Source organism: Ursus americanus, chromosome 26 (genome assembly GCF_024610735.1).
Source record: "Ursus americanus isolate L20-20 chromosome 26, mUrsAme1.1.p, whole genome shotgun sequence".
Classification (NCBI taxonomy): domain Eukaryota; kingdom Metazoa; phylum Chordata; class Mammalia; order Carnivora; family Ursidae; genus Ursus; species Ursus americanus.
Genome location: NC_142152.1, coordinates 36,620,145 through 36,638,120, shown reverse-complemented (window position 1 = coordinate 36,638,120; position 17,976 = coordinate 36,620,145). Strand labels below are relative to the sequence as shown.

Below are 17,976 nucleotides of genomic sequence, written 5' to 3'. Positions count from 1 at the left end.
GGCTTTCATATTATCAAGTGAACTGAGTGACGTACGAATTTTTTGGAAGTTTCCCAACCCTTAGGTTTTGTTATGTTTTAGGTAATACTGTGTGTTAACTTGTTTTCGGATGCCTTTTTGGAAGTATGAGAGGTTTGCTTTTATACTTCGTCCATTGGTAAAATTCATCCTTATAAATCCTAGGATAAATCCCATTTGGCCTTAAAGGATTATTTTTAAAAGTTAAATTTTTACTGGTATTTATGATTATTGTCTTTATCCATTAGTGAAATTGGCCTGAAATTTGATTTTTTTTTTCTTTTTTGTGTTTGCTTTATATTTATCCACATTTTTCCTCCTTCAAAGATACTGGTTCCAGAGCTCTGTGCTATACATCCGATTCCAGCGTCACTGTGGAGAAAAGCAGTCTGTCTCCCTAGTATACTCTATCGCCTTCACTGCCTTTTGACTGCAGAGGAGCTAAGAGCCCAGACGGCCAGCGATGCTGGCGTGGGAGTCCGATCCCTTCCCGTGGATTTTAGGTACGCCTATGCTGTCAGCCGGAAAGAACATGGGTCGTGAAATCCTGTTTGCAAAAGAACTGAATTCAGTTCAAGTTTTAATTTTATATAAAATAATTCTTAAGAGGTTAAAAAGGAAGCACGGATGTCTAATACATGCAATAAACGCATCCTTTGACCCCTGTGTCCTTGTAAAGTCACAGAGGGCAGTCAGAGTGAAACGGAAACAGTTCTTTGTAACCACGCTGACCTTTTAAGGCTGCTTCCTCTTTTATAAATATATATTAAATGGCAGTTGCCTCAATGTGTTCTTTGGCTTTTTCATTTTCTTCCCACTAGGAGAGTGGCCGCATCCTCAGGAAATGATTGGCTTAACCTCTCTGATTAATTTTGGTTGTCCAGTTGTCAAGACCACAATGGCTCTAGGGATTAAGGAATGTGATAATGTAATAGTAATAGTCACAACTGCATTTGTTGAGTACTTACTGTAGTGTCCAACACTGGTTTAAATGCTGGAGCCTTTTTTATTAGGTCGCTTAATCATTTAGGGCACCCCTATGAAGTAGGAGTCGTCAGCCCCTCTTCCAAGTGTGAGAAGCCAGGGCGCAGAGGGGTTCCATAAATGACCATCTGGTTAGCTGGAGGGCCTGGGATTCTAGCCCACACAGGCCCCGGGGGCCAACCCCAAACCTCACCACCACACCGTGCTTGCCGTGGGGCAGCCGATGAAAGCAGCCTTGTGAACCATGTCCCACTCCCTGATCGACGCTGCGGAAGTCCAGTACTGTTGATTTCTGCCTTGGGAACTTGTTTCTCTTCTGAAGTGGGAGCTGATTTATAGGGATCTTTATTTTATTTATTTTATTCACATTGTTCTTGCTCTAAGCCTCGCCCTTCTGAAGGATCTGATGAAGTCATGAAAATGTCTTTGCAGATACCCCAACCTAGACTTCGGGTGGAAAAAATCTATTGACAGCAAATCTTTCATCTCAATTGCTAACTCCTCTTCAGCTGACAATGATAATTACTGTAAGCACAGCACAATTGTAGTCCCTGAAAATGCTGCACGTCAAGGTGCTAATAGGACCTCCTCTCTAGAAAATCATGACCAAATGTCTGTGAACTGCAGAGCGTTGTTCAGTGAGTCACCTGGTAAGCTCCAAATTGAAGTTTCAACCGATCCTACAGCAATTAATGGTCTTTCTTACAATAAAAATCTTGCCAATGGCAGTTACGATTTAGCTAACAGAGACTTTTGCCAAGGAAATCAGCTGAATTACTACAAGCAGGAAATACCTGTACAACCAACTACCTCATATCCCATTCAGAATTTCTACAATTATGAGAACCAGCCCAAGCCCAGCGATGAATGTACTCTACTGAGTAATAAATACCTTGATGGAAATGCTAACAAATCTACCTCAGATGCAAGTCCCATGACAGCCACGACGCCTGGTACTACCGAAGCTGTTCGAGCGCTCAAGGACAGGACGGGTTCTGAGCAGAGCCCGTGTCCCGGGTACTCCTCGAGGACCCTCGGCCCCAATCCTGGACTTATTCTGCAGGCTTTGACCCTTTCCAATGCTAGTGATGGATTTAACCTGGAGCGGCTTGAAATGCTTGGTGACTCCTTTTTAAAGCACGCCATCACCACGTATCTATTTTGCACTTACCCTGATGCTCACGAGGGCCGCCTTTCATATATGAGAAGCAAAAAGGTAAGAGAGACGGTTTTTATCTGGAACAGTTCGAGTAACTATTCAGTGGGCCTAAGAGTGGCCTCAGGTGTTGGACGGTTTTAGAGGATGAGGGGTTGTTTAAGGGCCTGTGGTGCAGCCCGCCCCGGGGTTGACCGAAATCTGTTTTTCACTGATGCACCACCACTCAGGTTTGGGGTGGGTGTTAGCTGATCCGTATGTGCCTTAGTTATTGGTAGGAATTCAGTTCTCCCAGGACCGTTTGTGAGAATTGCGTGCTTACTGAAGCCTGAGGGGAATATAAAGAAATAACGTGGCGTAGTTACTCGGGCGGCTCGTGCTTTAATTTCATCCAGTTTAACATTTACTTGGGAGAGTGCTGTCTTAGCACACGACGCATAGAGACGCGGCTAAAACACAGGTCTTGCTTGGAGGAGCTCATCTTCAAGCTTTTGGAGCGTGAGCAAGGGAAAGGGTGCACTCCCCCAGCTCAGGGACTCTGCAGTGTCAAGGTGCAGGGTGCACTCCCCCAGCTCAGGGACTCTGCAGTGTCAAGGTGCAGGGTGCACTCCCCCAGCTCAGGGACTCTGCAGTGTCAAGGTGCAGGGTGCACTCCCCCAGCTCAGGGACTCTGCAGTGTCAAAGGTGCAGGGTGCACTCCCCCAGCTCAGGGACTCTGCAGTGTCAAGGTGCAGGGTGCACTCCCCCAGCTCAGGGACTCTGCAGTGTCAAGGTGCAGGGTGCACTCCCCCAGCTCAGGGACTCTGCAGTGTCAAGGTGCAGGGTGCACTCCCCCAGCTCAGGGACTCTGCAGTGTCAAGGTGCAGGGTGCACTCCCCCAGCTCAGGGACTCTGCAGTGTCAAAGGGGTGATGCCGGAGCTCCGAGCAGGTGGCGCTTGAGAGCCCAAAGGGAGGGCGTGTTCTGAAACCAGTGCGGAATTAGGATTTAAGGAGGAAAAGCAACAAAGTTAGAATGTTTAAATGATGCTAAAAGAGGTATCACAAGCCACATGTACCTGCTTGAAAATAACTCCTAAAGCTGCTAATTGCCCTAAACACTCAGAAGGAAGGAATATGGCTTGTGATCAGAAGGCGTTAATGGAAGCGGTGCGCTCATAGCGGATAAACACAGTGAACGAATGGCAGAGCGTGTCCGCACCCGGTGAATAGATTGTGGCAGGCGTCAGAAGTGTGGAAATACCTGAGAAAAGGTTAAAAAGGCAGGCGGGCGAAGCTCTCTTGTGGAAGATCTTCAATGCTAGGCGGAGGGGTTTGCACTTACTTTGAATGTCGAAGATACAATTTGCACCAGGGACTCTTTTTTTTTTTTTGGAGGGGGGGGGGTGAGCACGGCGGGGGAGGGGCAGAGGGAGAGAATCCCCACAGGCTCCACGCCTAGCGCCGAGCCCAACTCGGGGCTCGATCTCAATGACCCTGAGATCATGACCTGAGCTGAAAGCAAGAGTTGGACGCTCAACCCACTGAGGCCCCCGGGCGCCCCCCCCCCCATAAGGGTCTCTTCATGCTCACGATCCGGTAGTTGCAGGCGATGGCTCTGGTGGCAGAGCGCAGCCTGAGTTGAAAAGCAAAACCAAACCAAGCTGAGCGATCAGTTGGGCCTTCGAGGAAGTTCAAGCAAGCGGAAAATGGTACAGTTGGAGAGTTGTGGCAGTGAAAAAAGGGCTGAGGTGATAGTATTGCAGAGGGAATAGGAGCTGTGGCTCACAGCCGGACGCTACTCCCGCCACCTCATTTAGTTGTGTATACTTTCATTTATTTTGTCATTTTATTTATAATTGCGTATACCTAGCGTATCCCTAGTTTACAGATGAAGTTACTGGGGCAGGAGACGCTCAGCTTGCCCCAGGTCACATGGCACTCCGTGGCAGAGCCCAGATAGTCTGGCTTTAGAGACCTTGCTCTTCACCATCACAACTCCCCTACCTCCGATGTCACTCTCCCCTACCTCCGAAGTCACTCTGTAACACCAGACACTACCCCGAGCACTTCACAGCCTTCATTTATGCCTCTCAGCGAGCCCCTGGGGGGTAGATAACGTGGCCCCATTTTGCAGATGGGGAAAGTTTATTAGTTTAGAGAGTTTATTGGTTTAGAGAATTGGTTCGTGTAAGGTCACCTAACTGACCAGAGAGTCAGGGAGGTGTTGGAGGTGTGAGCCTGTACTCACCACCCCTCTTGCTGCCTGTCAGTGTGATTAGGGGCAGAGAAACCTGGGATGCTGGGGTGACCGTGTGTAAGCTGCGGAAGTTGGGGCGATGGTGGTGCTCGTGGTGACATAGGCACAAAGGTAGGAATCAGGGTCAGGTGTAGCGTTTTCAGACCTCCTGGAAAATGAAGTGGAATATTCAGTGAAATGTTCAGGTAACTGAGAATTTAGGACTGAGATCTGGTTTGGGGAATAGTCTTCGTAAGAGTGATAATCAAAGCTGTCAGAACAAATGAGATTGCCACAAGGTGGTTGTAGGAAGAAAATGTCAGAGACTGAGGATGAGTAGGAAGCAATAGTACTCTGTTACGTAAGAAAGAAATTCGTGTACATTTAAAAAATGTCATCTGTTTGTCTGCCGGGAAAGCTTTGACTCCGTATGTCCTGTAGGAATCGTTGTTCCCTCAGCCCGGTGTTGAAAGACAGCCTTCTCTGTGCCCACGCCCTGGACACGTCCTGTGTGCTGACCAGGCCTGGCCCCTCGCTGGTCTTCCTACGAGCTCCATGCACACGCACACCCACTTTGTTCCTCTCTCAGTGCTCTCCCTGCTTCCGAGTGTCCAGTTCTGCTGGGCCCACGTTGCACCTCAGGAGCCCTGAGCTCGCTCTTTCCATCCCGTCCTGCCCACCGTGCCGTCCGACTGTGAATGCGATTGCCATCTTCCTCCTCTCGATGCCATCTGCGGTGATGCTGTGATCTCCTCATAGGCACAGGGATACTAGCATTGATCTAAGCTGTGCCATTTCCGACAGCGTATGCTGCACGCAGTGCCGCGACTAGACACCTGTCCCTCCCAGCTGTGTTGTCCGCAGGGACTGCTCCTCAGTCTTGCTGACAGTGTTCTCTCAGGGATGGCCGGCCAGGTGCCTCTCCCCGGGTGGGTACCTGTTCAGTGGTATCGAGTTCCCCGGAAAAGGGGCTCATGAAGTACTTCCATAAAAAGGAACCCAGTTTACAGAAAATGAAAATGAGGGGCGCCTGGGTGGCACAGCGGTTAAGCGTCTGCCTTCGGCTCAGGGTGTGATCCTGGCGTTATGGGATCGAGCCCCACATCAGGCTCCTCTGCTGGGAACCTGCTCTCCCTCTCCCACTCCCCCTGCTTGTGTTCCCTCTCTCGCTGGCTGTCTCTATCTCTGTCAAATAAATAAAATCTTTAAAAAAAAAATGAAAATGAGATTGACACTGCTAGATCCTGGTTTCCAAGTTTTTACTAGACATTTCTGGTTAGAAACGTTATGATTTGAGTGAGTTCCGGAGGACATGGAGTCCTTAGGAAAAACAGACGAGAAGGTAAACAGTGAAGCTATTTTATTGATGTGAATAAACATGGAGTTATTACCTTTTGCTCTGTTTTAAAATGGTTGAACAAAAATATCTTGAAATGCCATCCAAAACAAAGGAATGATATTTGAGAAAACATACAATTAAAATTGTATTTGTGGCTTAGATTCTAGGAGTATGAAATTCTTTTAGCTCTGTTCAGTGCCAATTTCCACTTTATAGCTAGAGTTTGTGGCATTTCCCCCCATTTATTTCATTGAGAATATTGTGGCGTCTTAGATTTTTTGTGTGGGTTCTTTTCTATTCTGATCGTCCCAGTTGGCAGTTTGCATTTGATATCATCAGGTTGTGTTTTCAAAAGTTTGAAATTGTATGAACTGTTTGTTCTGACTTTATAAGGAATTTGCATATCAGTTTTTTCTGATCTCCTTTTAAAATCAGAAATTCTCATTGAACTACACTGAAGGATATAGACCATATGGGAATATAATATTTGCTGTCATGAATAATTGATGACCAGTTGTAGTAATATGGAGAACATTTAGCTAAAAATATGTTTATTTGCCTGGTATGAATTCCAGCAGTGGTCATTTGCAGATGAGTATCTTATAAATTTTTTCTGCTAAAGGTCAGCAACTGTAATCTGTATCGGCTTGGAAAAAAGAAGGGACTGCCCAGCCGCATGGTGGTATCAATATTTGATCCCCCTGTGAATTGGCTTCCTCCTGGTTATGTAGTAAACCAAGACAAAAGTAACACAGATAAGTGGGAAAAAGATGAAATGGTAAGTTTTTAGTAACTGGAAGCATTTGTTTTTTGGTGAATGGGAGAATTTTGTGTTATTAATTTTTGTGTTTCCTTTCCATGGTTTATTTATAATAGAGTAGGTATTTGGTATATTGAAATAATTCCTTTACCTAGACTGTCTCTCTTCATTGAATTTAGAAATGGTGCTTAATTTTGATGGGGGTCAATTCTGTCATCTTTTTTTCAGAGGCAGATGTATATATGATGTCGTGACCCAAAAAAGGGGGGGGGGGGAAGCAAAACTCCATAACTTTTCATTTTACTATTATGTGTAACAGTTCACGCTCCCTCGATCCTTAGCTCTGTTCAATGACTTTTCAATGAACTATGATCTCCAGTCTATGAAAGAATTAATTTCACTAAGGCCTTGCTTTGCAGGTCAGGGGTTTTTCGGTTAGGACTTGGCCTTCTCTGGTGACCTTAAAAAAAAAAGTCATAAAGGTTATAGTTTTCTGGAAATAGTTTAAATCTGGCCGATGGCTTCAGGCCAGATACTAGCTGCAGCGGCTTCATGTTGTCTGTCTTGAAGGCCACCAGAGGGCACCTCGGAGGGCCTCGGAGCTGGAAAAGCCATCTGTCTGGAGGTGGGCGCCTCTCTCTCACAGCTGAAGGCGATCTCTCGGCCACTTTCATTTCACAGCCGTTTATTTTGCATTAATGAGACACTGGATCAGTGTTACTTAATTTCTACCTCAGGCCAACAGTGAGAATATGGTTTCTTTTCGCAGGTCATGCTTTCAAAGTAGGCAGGCTTCCGTGTCCTCTTCCTGACACGTCTATGCTGGTTCTCCGTCTCAAGTTTTCCCAGGTCCATCACTCTGTGCCCCGATTTTGATTTTTACCACTTTCTGGAGTAAATTTTTAACTCATGCAGTATTCGATGTTTTACAGAAATTGAACTTCTCCAGAAAATCATTAAGAGAATATTTTAATGCAGGCTGGGTTACAAGCATTACATTTGCTATTAACTTAGACATAGGTAACCTTAGAGGACAATGTATAGATTTTGAGAACGTTAGAAAAAATACTGCATATCTATGAAAAACATTCCAGTAATAATTATTCTGCCTTTTCGTTCCATAATATAATTGGCTTTTTAAAAAATTAGCGTAAAAGTGACATGACAAGTCCTTTTGATTAAAAAAGAATTTTTAAAAATACAACAGAAATTTCTTGTTTTCCTTAACATTTCAGATGACGTGGCACTTTGGTTTTGGGGACTACATTAAACATACCATTCATATTTTCACATAGTGGTTTATACTTACTGAAATAGGCCCTGATACCGGAAAGAGGGTGTGCCTACGTTCCTGTTCTGCCCGCCTCGCTCCTCAGCAGATAGGTTTCAGAGAAACTTGCATACGAATGCCGAAGTGGTAGTAACTCAGGTAGAAAGTTGATTTGAACGTTAGGAGAAAAGAGTTTTATGGCAGTGTTTTTTTGGTTTTTTTTTAGGAGCGTGAAGTGTTCTCAGGAACCATTTAGTGAGGTAGAGTCCTGCTATTTTGCAGATAGAAAAACTGAAACCCAGAGGCATTAAAGAACTTTGTCCAAGATCACATAGCTTATCTGTGATAAAACCTACTCGTGAGAGTGTGTGTGTGTGTGTGTGTATCCTGCCAATTTTAGACTACGGTAGCATCTTACTAAAGATGTGTAAGGATTTTTTTTAATTAAAAAATTATTCACTCTGATTTTTTCTTTTTTTTAAGTTGCAGTTTCCCTTTTTTAGTGTTAAGGACCAAACAGTAGTCCAAAACATCTCATGTTACCTTGGGAAGGTGTAGGGTTTTTAACAGGAAATAGTTCCTAGAGATCTGCCACTATAGTCTCATTTCACGTTCTTCCACATTCTTGGAAAAGTTTTACAAACCTTTTTTCATAAACCCACACAAATCTATAAAGGTCCGTAGTTGTAGATACATGGCCTGGTTCACTGCTCTTCTTTACTTTCAAACAAATACACTATGACTTTCGAGTCTGGCTTAACATGAAGTATTGCAGTATTTAAAAAATACTTGACCAAGTTTGAAAACTTTTTTGTCAGGAAATCTCTGGAAAGTTGTCACTATCAGAATTGAAGCACACCCTCCTGTCTTTTCCCCCCCAAAGTCAAGTCTTTTTTATTTTTTTATTTTTTAGTTTTTTATTTCTTGCGCAACAGAAATTTGGCATCTTTTCGCATTGCAAAAAAGTTACATCATTACTGAATCCTAGCCCATTATTAAGGTTGTCATTCACAAATAAGCTTTTGCCAAAGAAATTGGAATTAGCAAAGATCTTCTGACAGAAATTGGATTGTTGTGTTTCATGTTAGTCTAAATTTTCTTCTATTTTTGTCAGTTATGCTATAATCTGTTCCTCTGATTACTGTAGCATAGTGGAGGGGAAAGCATAATTTCCCAGATTCGTAGCTTAGTTCAGTGATCACTTTTAGTTTTCAAGCAGAGCAATCTAGTTTTACATTGTAGCAAATGTACTTTGATTTGAAGTGGAAATGGGGACAAAACCTTTATAGCATGAAACCCTATTGCCTATTTTTAATATTCTACAGATTTTTAAGGTAATTTATCTTTTTCCCTATTTATACTCTTTGTTGCACAGATGATGCTTTTCTGCATCTGGAATTTACTTTTATTAATTTGAAAATCTTTTTGAAGTGTTTTAAAACTTTGTCAGCCAAATTGAAGATCTCTGTGACTGGCATGTGAGTGCTTTCATTGTGTGTCTGCTGGAGTAAGACTTCTTAGCTAAAGTTTTGCCTCGTGGACATTAATTTTAACTTTATATCCATGTTCAAAATCCTTAACTTAAAGCTTCATACTGGATAAAGGTCATTTTATAACTTAGAAAATGAACATTCAAAGAACATGTTTTACTTTGTTTATATGATTAAATAACTTATTTTATGTTAATTGAAAACAAATGGCCATGATTTTAAAGTTGCCTTTTAGTATTTGTGGTTGTCATTTGAAATTATCCATAACCCTTGCTTTTATTGAGTTTCAAACCCTTTTAAGAGCAGCAGCTATGTCTCCCCTCCTTCCCCATTCCTCCTCGTTTCAGACAAAAGACTGCATGTTGGCTAATGGCAAGCTGGACGAGGACTTTGAGGAGGACGACGAGGAGGAGGAGGAGGAGCTGACGTGGAGGGCTCCGAAGGAGGACGCCGACGAGGAAGACGATTTCCTGGAGTATGATCAGGAACATATCAAATTTATAGATAACATGTTAATGGGATCAGGAGCGTTTGTAAAGAAAATTTCTCTTTCTCCTTTTTCAACCACTGATTCTGCATACGAATGGAAAATGCCCAAAAAATCCCCGTTAGGTAGTATGCCATTCTCATCAGATTTTGAGGATTTTGACTATAGCTCTTGGGATGCAATGTGCTATCTGGATCCTAGCAAAGCTGTTGAAGAGGATGACTTTGTGGTGGGGTTCTGGAATCCATCCGAGGAAAACTGTGGTGTTGACACAGGGAAGCAGTCCATTTCCTACGACTTGCACACGGAGCAGTGCATCGCGGACAAGAGCATAGCCGACTGCGTGGAGGCCCTGCTGGGCTGCTATCTAACCAGCTGCGGCGAGAGGGCTGCGCAGCTTTTCCTCTGCTCGCTGGGGCTCAAGGTGCTCCCGGTGATCAAAAGGACTGACCGGGAAAAGGCCGTGTGCCCTGCTAGGGAGAATTTCAGCAGCCAACAAAAGAACCTTTCAGGGAGCCGTGCTCCTGCCTCTGCGGCCGGCTCGCGCTCCTCCGTGTTGAAGGACTTGGAGTACGGTTGTTTGAAGATTCCACCAAGATGTATGTTTGATCATCCAGACGCAGATAAAACACTGAATCACCTTATATCGGGTTTTGAGAATTTCGAAAAGAAAATCAACTACAGATTCAAGAATAAGGCGTACCTGCTACAGGCTTTTACCCACGCGTCCTACCACTACAACACCATTACTGGTAAGGAGCCCCACACCGAACTCCGCTGCTCTGACACTGCGAGCTCGTGTTTGTTAACTGCGCTATTCTTGCCTTGTTAAAAAAAAAAAAAGCGACTTGTGCATGTACAGAGTTGGTGGTTAATATGCACGGTGGAGGGAGGGAGCAAAAGGAAAAAGAAGGCAGCTTTATTTTCTTCCTCCTTCTGGGAGCACGCACGGCTCCTCACCGCTGAGAGCTGGCAGCGGCCACCTTACCTACTCGCAGAGAGGTCATCTCATGGGCTGCACAGCTGGGGAAATTGGGGCCTTCCTATTTTGTTGTGTTTTTCCCATTTTTGTCCTCCCCCAGTGTCTTTCTGATGTCCGTTTAGCACTATTTATGGTTCTTGATTTCGTATATTCTGGATGTATTTCCACGTCCTTTTATCGTTCTTCCCGAACAGAAAGGCCCGTCTCTTAAGGTCGTTTTAAATCTGAGTGGGCTTAAAGAAACTTCTTCGGGGGAGGTTTCGGTGCCCTTGCTCTGACGCTGCTGCCATCTTCCACTTGGTTTTGTGCTCCAAGGTCTTCTCCTCCCTTATGGAGTGGCGGCCAGTCCGTGAGATGAGAAGGGAGGTGAGGCGCCTGGAACTGGAGTCAGCTTCAGCTTGTGAAAAGCCTGTGTACTTTTTTCTCTATCAGAGGAATAAGTGCTGGAGTCTAGACTACCAAAGCAGAGTATAAAGTTTGTATAAGAAAAACGAGAAAGGTTAAGATGATCAGAAGAGTGTAAAACCGAAAAGTGAAAACCGATCTGGCTCTGGACTAGAAGGGCTGGCAGCACGGAGCGCTGTTTGTCTTTGCGGAGAAGCCGCGAGGCATGGTTCCTGCTCTCTGCCGAGTGAGGCCCCTGCCTCGGAGCTCTGGGTGTCCGGGACGCACCACTTGGGCCGTCCCTGCGCCAGCCTCCTGGCCTGAATGGGCTCTGCTCGGCACGGTGAGGAGATGGGGCGCTGGCCCGCACGGGCGCCTTCTCCCCCGTGCGCAGCCGACCCGTGCGGGCTCAGGTCTTTGTGCACAGCCACAACCTCCTTTCTCAGGCCCTTGTTCGTGTCCAGTTCAACAGTTCTCACTCAGGGGAAGAAGAGAGTTTTCTCGTACTTACTGGGCGGGTGGCAGCTGTGACCCAGGAGTGGTGACCCAGGGTGGCCCCAGCGCATACTCCCTAGCGGGGGCGAGGTGACACGCAGAGGCAGCGGCAGAGCGTGGGGGCCGTGCGTGAGGGCAGAGCGCGGGGTGCAATGGGCTGCGGGGGGGCAGAGTGTAGGGCCAGAGCCTGGAGTGCATGGGGTGCATGGGGCCAGAGCATGGGGTGCATGGGCTGTGGGGGGGCAGAGGGCGGGGTGCGTGTGCAGCGTCTGGCCCCTGACCGCCGGCATGTGAGCGAGGCTGTGGCTTCGGCGGTGCCCAGCACCTGCTTGGCCAGCACTGTGCTGGAGGGAAGGGTCTGACCTGATGAGACCCCCCGGCCAGTGTCTCGTCTGCAGGAGCAGTAGCCTTTGGGCCACCAAAGGCTTTTATGACCCCAGTTTATACATAAGAAATAGGCTTAATTTGCCATTCAAATTGAATTTGCAGAGGCCTTAGTAAGTGTGACATGTCACATGGTTTGTCATTGAAGAATATACACGAGAACGAAGCCCAGCACCATTCTCGGCAGTGGGTCTGGGGCCGGACCCCACGGTGGGTTGCTGTGTGGGGGGAGCGGGTTTTGCGCGAGCTGACGCCTGCGCCCTGGGCCGTCCGCAGATTGTTACCAGCGCCTGGAGTTCCTGGGAGATGCGATTTTGGACTACCTCATAACCAAGCACCTTTACGAAGACCCGCGGCAGCACTCCCCGGGCGTCCTGACCGACCTGCGGTCCGCGCTGGTCAACAACACCATCTTCGCGTCGCTGGCGGTCAAGTACGACTACCACAAGTACTTCAAAGCCGTCTCCCCTGAGCTCTTCCACGTCATCGACGACTTCGTGCAGTTCCAGCTGGAGAAGAACGAGATGCAGGGCATGGACTCCGAGGTGAGTGCTGCAGGAGACCACGGCCGGTGCACGGGGGTCCTGCCGCTTTTCCTCCGGGCTGGGGCGGAGGGACGGTGGTGCTCTCCAGGTCGGGCCCTTTAAAAACTTGACTGCCCCCGGAGGGTGCCTGCGGCCTTTCCCGGGGCGAGTGGGGGCCAGGGGTTGTGGGCTCTTTTCTGTTCCCCCACGACTCCTGATCGGCGGCCAGAGAAGTCCTGCCTGCCCCTGCCCCCGGGGGCGCTTGAACCTTAGTGAGGGCTCCCTGCGGTTTGTTCTGCCTTTCTTTCTGTTGAAATGGGTCAGAAAACATTCGCTGATATGATCTCAGGTAAGCCTCACAAATGTATTTTCTGCTTCTACTTGAAAATAAAATCTCATTTAAAAACCAACTTTCTAAAATTTTAACCATTGAAATTTGAGAGGCTTCTGTCATAAGTTCAGCCAGAGGTTCTTTGGTGATGGAGCTAATTTTAATGTGTTTGTGAGCTATTTTGGAGTTTTGTAGCGGAGAATTTCACTTAGATCTTTCCACTCACCTCTCGTCCTTCGCTGCCATCCATCTGCATACCTGTGTCCCGGAGAGCACCCTCGGTCCCGTTCTCCCCGTTCGGATTCCCTTGTTTCCCTTACTTGTGGAGATGTCTTCTAAGGAGTCAGGGAATTTGTTCTCAAATCTGGTGGCCGTTTTAATCGCTCTTTGTTTAATTTGTACCTTCCCTTTTTTAAAAATTGCACTGAACCGTGGCTGGGGACTAGTGCATTTCCTTGACTTGCTGTGAGAGGCGTTTGAGGCATAGCTGCGAGGCGAAGCATCCCACCCTGTAAACGGTACTGCACAGGTGCCGAAGGAGGATCCGCTTCCCCCGGTGCACACTCCTCCGAGGCGTCGGACGGAGGTCGGCGTCGGAGCATAGCTAGCAGTGGGACTAGGAACTAGAACTATCTCCTGCGTACTCGTATGAGTTCTGGTCTTGTTCTTTAGAAGTGTTTAAGCTTAGAATTTGAGGAATTAGTTAAAATTAGATTTAAGTTCTCTTTTGATAACGGTGGGACATGCTGGTTCTGTTAATTTTTGTTCATTCTTTTGCTTCCTTTGTTTATATAAACAGAAGTTACAAAAACTGATTGGAAATGTCAGTGGTCTGGCTTTTCTAACTTACTGGTGAATCTTAAGCAAGTCTCTCTACCTCTCTGGGCCTCAGTTTCTTCATCTGTGAAAGGAGAGAATTAAATTTGATAAGTTTTAAAATTGCTCTCTACTTTAAAACTGTGATGTACAAACAAGAAGTATCTTTTTCCCGGTAGCCAGCACTACACGTGTTTGATACAGAGCTCTGTGCGGCTGAACGATCCATTTAGAAATGCTTAAAAAAAAACCCAAATGCCCCCTTCTCTTTTTTTTTTTTCTCTTTCACAGGTAATTTGTGTTTGTTTTAGAAAATACAAATAAGCAAAAAGAAAATTAAAGTTCTGCAAATATGCTACCTTAGAAATAACCAAAATGAACATTTGTGGTGTTTTATTGCTAATGTAGAGAAACATGAGCGTACATAACACATAAAATGGAATTTCATTATGCAGAATATACCGTCATGTGTGTTTTTCACCTGCTGTGTTGAGGACAACTTTCTGTGTATCAGTTGGCCTTTTGACTTTCAGTGGCCACACGCTGTCAATATATACCTGTAATGGAATGTGTTTAAACAGTCCTTTGCGGCTAGATATTTACATTGTTTTTACTTAGGGCTTTTAATAAGCATGGGTACGGTAAATCTATCCAGTATCTCCTTAAGATAAATTCCTAGAGACGGGATTGTTGCATCAAAGAATTAGGAACTTTTAAAAGGCATTTGCTACATATCTAAGTTTTTCGTTACATTAGTTTGAGTACCTCTTGTGTGTCAGGTTCTCTCTTATAGTCAGTGTGTATCGAGTTGTTTAATAAAAAGGGAACTCGGAGGCATCTGTCGTCGAGTAGAATTTCCGTGGCAGAACGTGGCAGTTACACTTGCCAAAGCAGCGTGTACGCGCCTGTCACAGCCGCACTAACTGGTATTCAGCCTAATCCTTGCCAAACCGCCAGGGGGTAGAACTGTTTTAAGATGCAGTTCTTTGATTACAAGTGGATTTGGAATTTTTTTTTCGGACATTTATTAACTATTTCTAATTTTGTGTGTGTTTTTTTTTTTTTTTTTTTTTTTCATTTAGAAGTACTCTTTATTTTTCCCCTTTGCTGAGTATAGAATAATACTGACTGGGGAAGGGATTTTTTTTTTTAATCCCTTGAGAAGTTGGAAAAAATTTTTTTTAGATGTTTGTGAAGAAGCTATTACAATGTAGTAGGTGATTGCCATAAATGGCTGGTATTATTACCCTCGCTTAAGGGTATAATAAAAGTCCCATCCAAGAAAGGAAACTCACCGCTGTGGAATGCCTTTAAATATGGCCTTGTTGTTTACAAATCCCTTTTCCCTGTGTAAATAGCTTAGGAGGTCTGAGGAAGATGAAGAGAAGGAGGAGGACATCGAAGTTCCAAAGGCAATGGGGGACATTTTTGAGTCGCTTGCTGGTGCCATTTACATGGACAGCGGGATGTCCCTGGAGACGGTGTGGCAGGTGTACTATCCTATGATGCGGCCGCTAATAGGTACTGTCCGTTCCCTTTGAAAGAAACACAGTCATAATTAAAAACAACTATAAGGATGTTATTCACATCACCCTTTCATTTTGATTGCAGAAAAGTTTTCTGCAAACGTGCCCCGTTCCCCTGTGCGAGAATTGCTCGAAATGGAACCAGAAACTGCCAAATTTAGGTAAGCAAAGCCATGCATGGAAAAAATTAAGTTCCTTAAAAACAAGAGGGGCAAGAATTGTCAAAGATGCCATAAACTAATGATTCTGAGAAATATTTACACTGGGGCATGCACTCTGCACTCTCCGTTTGTAGTCGGATTGACTTTCCCTTTCGCTTTGATAAAGTAACGCTGAGTTAAAGAAGAGCCTCAGCCCCGTCCGCCGGCGGCCCCGCCGCCGTGTCATGCACGTTTCCTTTGTGTGCCTTCAGCCCGGCCCCGGCCCCTCCGCCTCAGAGCGCGTGCTCCGTGCTGATTGACAATAATAATAAATAGTTCTGACTTCTGATTCAAGCTGCTTGGCTTTTTTATAGCCCGGCTGAGAGGACGTATGACGGCAAGGTCAGAGTCACGGTGGAAGTGGTGGGGAAGGGGAAGTTTAAAGGCGTCGGCCGGAGCTACAGGATCGCCAAGTCTGCAGCAGCAAGAAGAGCCCTACGCAGCCTCAAAGCCAATCAACCTCAGGTTCCCAACAGCTGAAACCCCTTTTTACAGCAACAACAAAAAAGCAGAATTAAGGGGAAAACTATTTAAAATGAGAAGGATGATTTAAAGTCCATAGGGAGTGGAATGAATCGAAGGCAGAATTTAAAGTTTGTTTGATAACAAGATAGATTACAGAATAAAACATTTAACATATGTATAAAAATTTTGGAACTAATTGTAGTTTTAGTTTTTTGCGCAAACACAATCTTGTCTTCTTTCCTCACTTCTGCTTTGTTTAAATCACGAGAGTGCTTTAATGATGACATTTAGCAAGTGTTCAAGAGAATTATTGAGAGTTGTTTTGTTTTGTTTTGGGGTTTTGTTTTTGTTTTTTAGTTTCATTTCCATCAGCTTTGCTTAGCGTTAGGAGGCCAAGGAGCTTACAGCTGAGACAGCCGCTAGATTCTGGGGAGCGCCCTCCCGCCCTCAGCGTGGGCGCTGGCACCGGTCCCGCCGTGGCCGGGGCACCCAGGACAATGGTGTGGTTTGCAAGAGAAGCGTGCCCGTGCCGTCTTTTCTTTCCACGTCCTGTTGCGTAAGAGGATGTCTCCTGGTCGCCATTGCACTTAATATAGTAGTAAGGGACAGGTTTTTAATGAACATTGGCTGGCATGTTGGTGAATCAAATTTTCGTTTTCTCATGCCACGTAGTCTTGCGTACAAAAGGTTCTTGCCTTAAAATTAAAACCCTCATAGATGTTCTTTAATTTCTGATCTTTTTGGAACAAACTGTTCTACATTCCCTTCCTTTTATTATGCATTTAGATGTTGAGACAGTGTGATATTTGCAACTCACTAGTGTAGTTGTGACTTAACTTATTACAGGATTATATTAGAGTTTCTGTCATATGTGTCCTGGAGGCATTTTAAAAACCAGAATATTATATATGTAGTCTATGGATTTTTTTTAAGCACCGTAATAAAAATGATCTTTGGCTAAATACCCAATTTTACTAAAAACCTCCTGCCAGGTAGTTCCACTGATAGAAATTGTTTGTGGCAAACAGTTTCGCCCTGTAGGCTGTTGCTCTAACAAGATAAACTCTAGACATATCACACCTAAAATATGCTGCAGATTTTATAATTGATTGGTTACTTATTTAAAGAAGCAAAACAGAGCACCTTTACCCTTAGTCTTCTCACTTTAATGTCTTACTGTACTTGTCACAGTGTCGCGTGCATTCTTCACCTACCAAAGCTGCGCTCTTAGTGCCGCGGAAGCGTAACCTTCGCGACAAACTGCCGTCATTTTGATACATCTGTGATTTAGGTCTTTAATTTAGGAAAACAAGCTCATGATTTCCGTCTTCGAAAAAGAAAAAAAAAGACATTTTCAGGCATTTGCCGACGTTTCTTTAATTAGACTTGTAGGCACTCTTCACTTAAATACCTCAGTTCTTCTTTTCTTTTGCATGCATTTCCCCCCGTTTGGTGCTATGTTTATGTATTATGCTTGAAATTTTAATTTTTTTTTTTTTTTGCACTGTAACTATAATACCTCTTAATTTACCTTTTTAAAAGCTGTGGGTCGGTCTTGCACTCCCACCAACATACCAGTAGAGGTTTGCTGCAATTTGCCCCATTAATTATGCTTGAAGTTTAAGAAAGCCGAGCAGAGGTGTCTAATGTTTTCCAGCACATCATTCTGAACTCGATGCTTCATGTAATGCTGCATTTTTTGTTTTCAGTTACAGTTGAATACTGTACTTCTTGCTTTATCTGCACCACCCACCCCCAGAGAAACACCTCTGCACGTGTGCACAGAGAAAACTGTCAGCTCCGCTTTCTAAGGAGACCTGAGTGAAGGGGGTGTTAAGGTTCTCCAACGTTATTTGTTGTCTCCAATCTTACATTTAAATTGCGATCTAAATTATTAAATGAGTTTTTGAGCAAATTAATTTGGGTAGGCTCATTTTTAAAATATTTATTTCTGATTGGAAACCTTAGATTTCTGTTGGGGTTTTTTGTTTTTTTGTTTTTTGTTTTAAAAACCTCAACGTAAGATCTCCTAGCAAGTTAAAACCAAGCAATTCTTGAATTATATTAACTGTAAACGTGTACAATTAACAAGTAAGGCTGGATGTGAATTTTACTTGTGAGGGTGATTTGTGATCAAGATAGGTTGCAA

The 17,976-nt window shown here is 44.7% G+C and overlaps 1 protein-coding gene across 1 annotated transcript in view; it reads left to right on the top strand.

Annotated features, from left to right (window-relative positions):
* DICER1 (dicer 1, ribonuclease III) overlaps positions 1 to 17,337 on the top strand; it is a 69,513-nt gene extending 52,176 nt beyond the window's left edge. Inside the window, exons 22-29 of the mRNA XM_087856207.1 lie at positions 346 to 521; positions 1,435 to 2,218; positions 6,336 to 6,491; positions 9,581 to 10,472; positions 12,242 to 12,510; positions 14,995 to 15,157; positions 15,248 to 15,323; positions 15,677 to 17,337. Coding sequence (XP_087712333.1) covers positions 346 to 521; positions 1,435 to 2,218; positions 6,336 to 6,491; positions 9,581 to 10,472; positions 12,242 to 12,510; positions 14,995 to 15,157; positions 15,248 to 15,323; positions 15,677 to 15,842 — 2,682 coding nt within the window. The 3' untranslated portion in view covers positions 15,843 to 17,337. The remainder of the gene's footprint in view (positions 1 to 345; positions 522 to 1,434; positions 2,219 to 6,335; positions 6,492 to 9,580; positions 10,473 to 12,241; positions 12,511 to 14,994; positions 15,158 to 15,247; positions 15,324 to 15,676) is intronic.
* Positions 17,338 to 17,976: the final 639 nt, after the last annotated feature.